Raw genomic sequence first — 2,647 nt, 5'->3', positions numbered from 1 at the left:
ATAAAGTCTGTATGGTGCCCTGGTGGCCTGTATACAGTAGCCAGTACAAACATCACAGGGGATTTATCATTAACACTTGTTTTTCTGGATAATGTTATATGAAGCACCATTATTTCGAACGAATTATACTTGGAACCAGACTTCTGAGAAATACTGAAATTATTGCTATAAATTGTAGCAACACCTCCCCCTTTACCTTTTGAACGCGGCTCATGTTTATAACAGTAATCTTGGGGGGTAGACTCATTTAAAATAATGTAATCATCAGGTTTTAGCCAGTTTCTGTCAAAGTCAAACAGAGCACATCTAAGTTATGATCTGATCATATAATTTACAAAAAAACGCTTTTGTAGAAAGGGATCTCATATTTAATAAGCCAAGCTTTATCATTTGTTTATCTGAATTATATCTATTTTTTATTTGTTGAACATCAATTAAATTGTTACCCTTAAATTGTTTTGGATGTTTTTTTTTTTATTTGCTAGCCCAGGGAACAGACAACAGTCTCTATAGTATATGTAGGTGAAAGTCTCTATGTGCTGAAAATTAAAAGACTTCTGTGACGTGAGGCAGCTAGCAGTAGTTTTGAAAAGCTTTCCTGAAACAGATGAGCAAACATTGATTCCTAAGTATTTTAACTCTAAACTGAAGAAGATAAGGTTTCAGAAGATTGCTGTTCAGCTAGATCATTACCTGGACAGTATACTTTTCCCTATATTGAGCTTATACCCTGATATTTGTCTAAATGTTTTTAAAGCAGAAATTATCATAGGAACTGTCTTAGATGGATTGGAAAAATATAATAATAAATCACGCTGAGAAAATCCAACTGTAGGAAGCCTAGGTTTATAAAGCGATCGCCAGAGGTTCAGTCATTAATGCAAATAGCATCGGAGATAGCAGGCAGCCCTAACTACGTGTTAACCAAAAGTAATCAGACCTACATTTATGTGTTTCCCTGTCAGTTCCATTGTTTCTCAGCTCCTTGCCTTATTTGCCCATTGCTGTTTAATGGGTTTTACTTGTCTCCCTTGTTGTCTCACTTGTTTCCCTTCCTGATTTTATTTCCTTTAGCCACCTTTTTCCTACCGCCCCATACTTTCAGCACACCATAAATAACAAGTTAAATATTACTGTAGTTTTACTGTATGTTATGTAACGTGTATGTTGATAAAAAATGTCCCATCATTAACGGGATGATGGATGGATATTTCAAAGAGCTTTCCATCATTTTGACAGATGCAAATATTGTGTACCCTGTTTCTTACAGTAAACACCGCTAATAGAGATTAATAAACTGGGAAAGAGATGTGGGAATTTGGGAATAAAAAGGAGGAATTCTTAGTACATTGAATTATTCATGGGATATATTGTTTATTAAATCGGAAGAGCATACCACAATTGCGCAGTATCTGCTGTCTTTTTCATAGTTACAACAGAAAAACAAGAAAAAAAAAGAAAAGAAAAAAGTGAGGAGGAACAGAGAACACAGGACTAAAATGATAGCAATGTCTCATTAATATAGCAAGTGTTATGTCAACATAGAACATGAAAGAAAATGTACAGCTCATTCTGTCAAATTGACAGATGAATATTATTTTTAGTGTAACCTTATTTTTTTTAATTATTTGTTTCCGTTTTGAGATTCTCATCGAGATTCTGGTGTATATTCTCATTGTCAGTTTTGTTACATTGATTTGTCCTTTATGTCTGTTGGGCATAGACCTTATTACCTCCTTAACTTCCTGATTCAGTTCCCCCATTTGTATTTTGTTTTATGTCTATGTCTGTTTGTTCTATTTTGGACTCTAAATCTATTGTGTTTGGCTTGTTTTGTTTCTTATTGTGTAACCAGCATCCACTGAGCCCCTCTGCAAGTTTTTGGTTTTTGTTTTGCTTTTTGATGCTCGGATTCTGTGTTTTATCCGGTTTTCCCTAACGCCTGTAATTAAAACCTTTTTCAATCCATCCAATTGTCCTGTATTTAAGTCCACTTTCAACTAAATATGTGCACATAATATATTTCAATATTGTGACTATCAAACTGCAATTACACGTCACACATCCACATCTGCATCTTTGATAAAATTGTGAAAAAGAAAGTGAAGAACATTTGTTTGTTTTATCCCCATAGGGCCATGCTGAGTGATATTGGAGACTATGTTGGCACAGACATTGAAATATCCTGGTTGCCTAATCTGGATGATTTAATGAAAGGTTATGCTCGAAACTTTCGCCCAGGGATTGGAGGTGAGTTTTATATGCATAGCTTATCACAGTAGATTGCACTACACTGATCAACCCCTGCAGTCATTTTTAGCATCAATATTTAGCCTCTCTTTTTTTTCACAACAAACCTCTCACTCAGCGTTCCTACCAACAGTGATCCAGTCTATTTTTAAAGTATTACAATTAGCCCACATATATTTGAATTATATCCTAAGGGTGTACTCACACTAGGCACGGTTGCCTTGAACCGAGCCCGAGCGCGATTATCCCCCCTCCCCACTCCCCCGCTAGCCTGTACTCACACTTGCACTAAACATTCCGGGCCGGAGCACGCTTACGTCATGTATGAGATAACGGAGAAAACCACTTTCGCTAATATTCTGCAGAATAATTAATAATAATTAATTTATAATTTATG

The 2,647-nt window shown here is 35.6% G+C and overlaps 1 protein-coding gene across 1 annotated transcript in view; it reads left to right on the top strand.

The window, feature by feature from the left end:
• The window catches only part of LOC107739653 (gamma-aminobutyric acid receptor subunit delta-like), a 32,114-nt gene that overhangs the window by 15,524 nt on the left and 13,943 nt on the right, over positions 1–2,647 (top strand). Inside the window, exon 2 of the mRNA XM_016551821.1 lies at positions 2,135–2,250. Coding sequence (XP_016407307.1) covers positions 2,135–2,250 — 116 coding nt within the window. The remainder of the gene's footprint in view (positions 1–2,134; positions 2,251–2,647) is intronic.

This window comes from Sinocyclocheilus rhinocerous, unplaced genomic scaffold (assembly GCF_001515625.1).
Source record: "Sinocyclocheilus rhinocerous isolate Xijiao unplaced genomic scaffold, SAMN03320098_v1.1 scaffold435, whole genome shotgun sequence".
Lineage (NCBI taxonomy): Eukaryota > Metazoa > Chordata > Actinopteri > Cypriniformes > Cyprinidae > Sinocyclocheilus > Sinocyclocheilus rhinocerous.
Note: the sequence above shows the minus strand (reverse complement) of the source record. Positions and strands in the feature narration are given on the sequence as shown.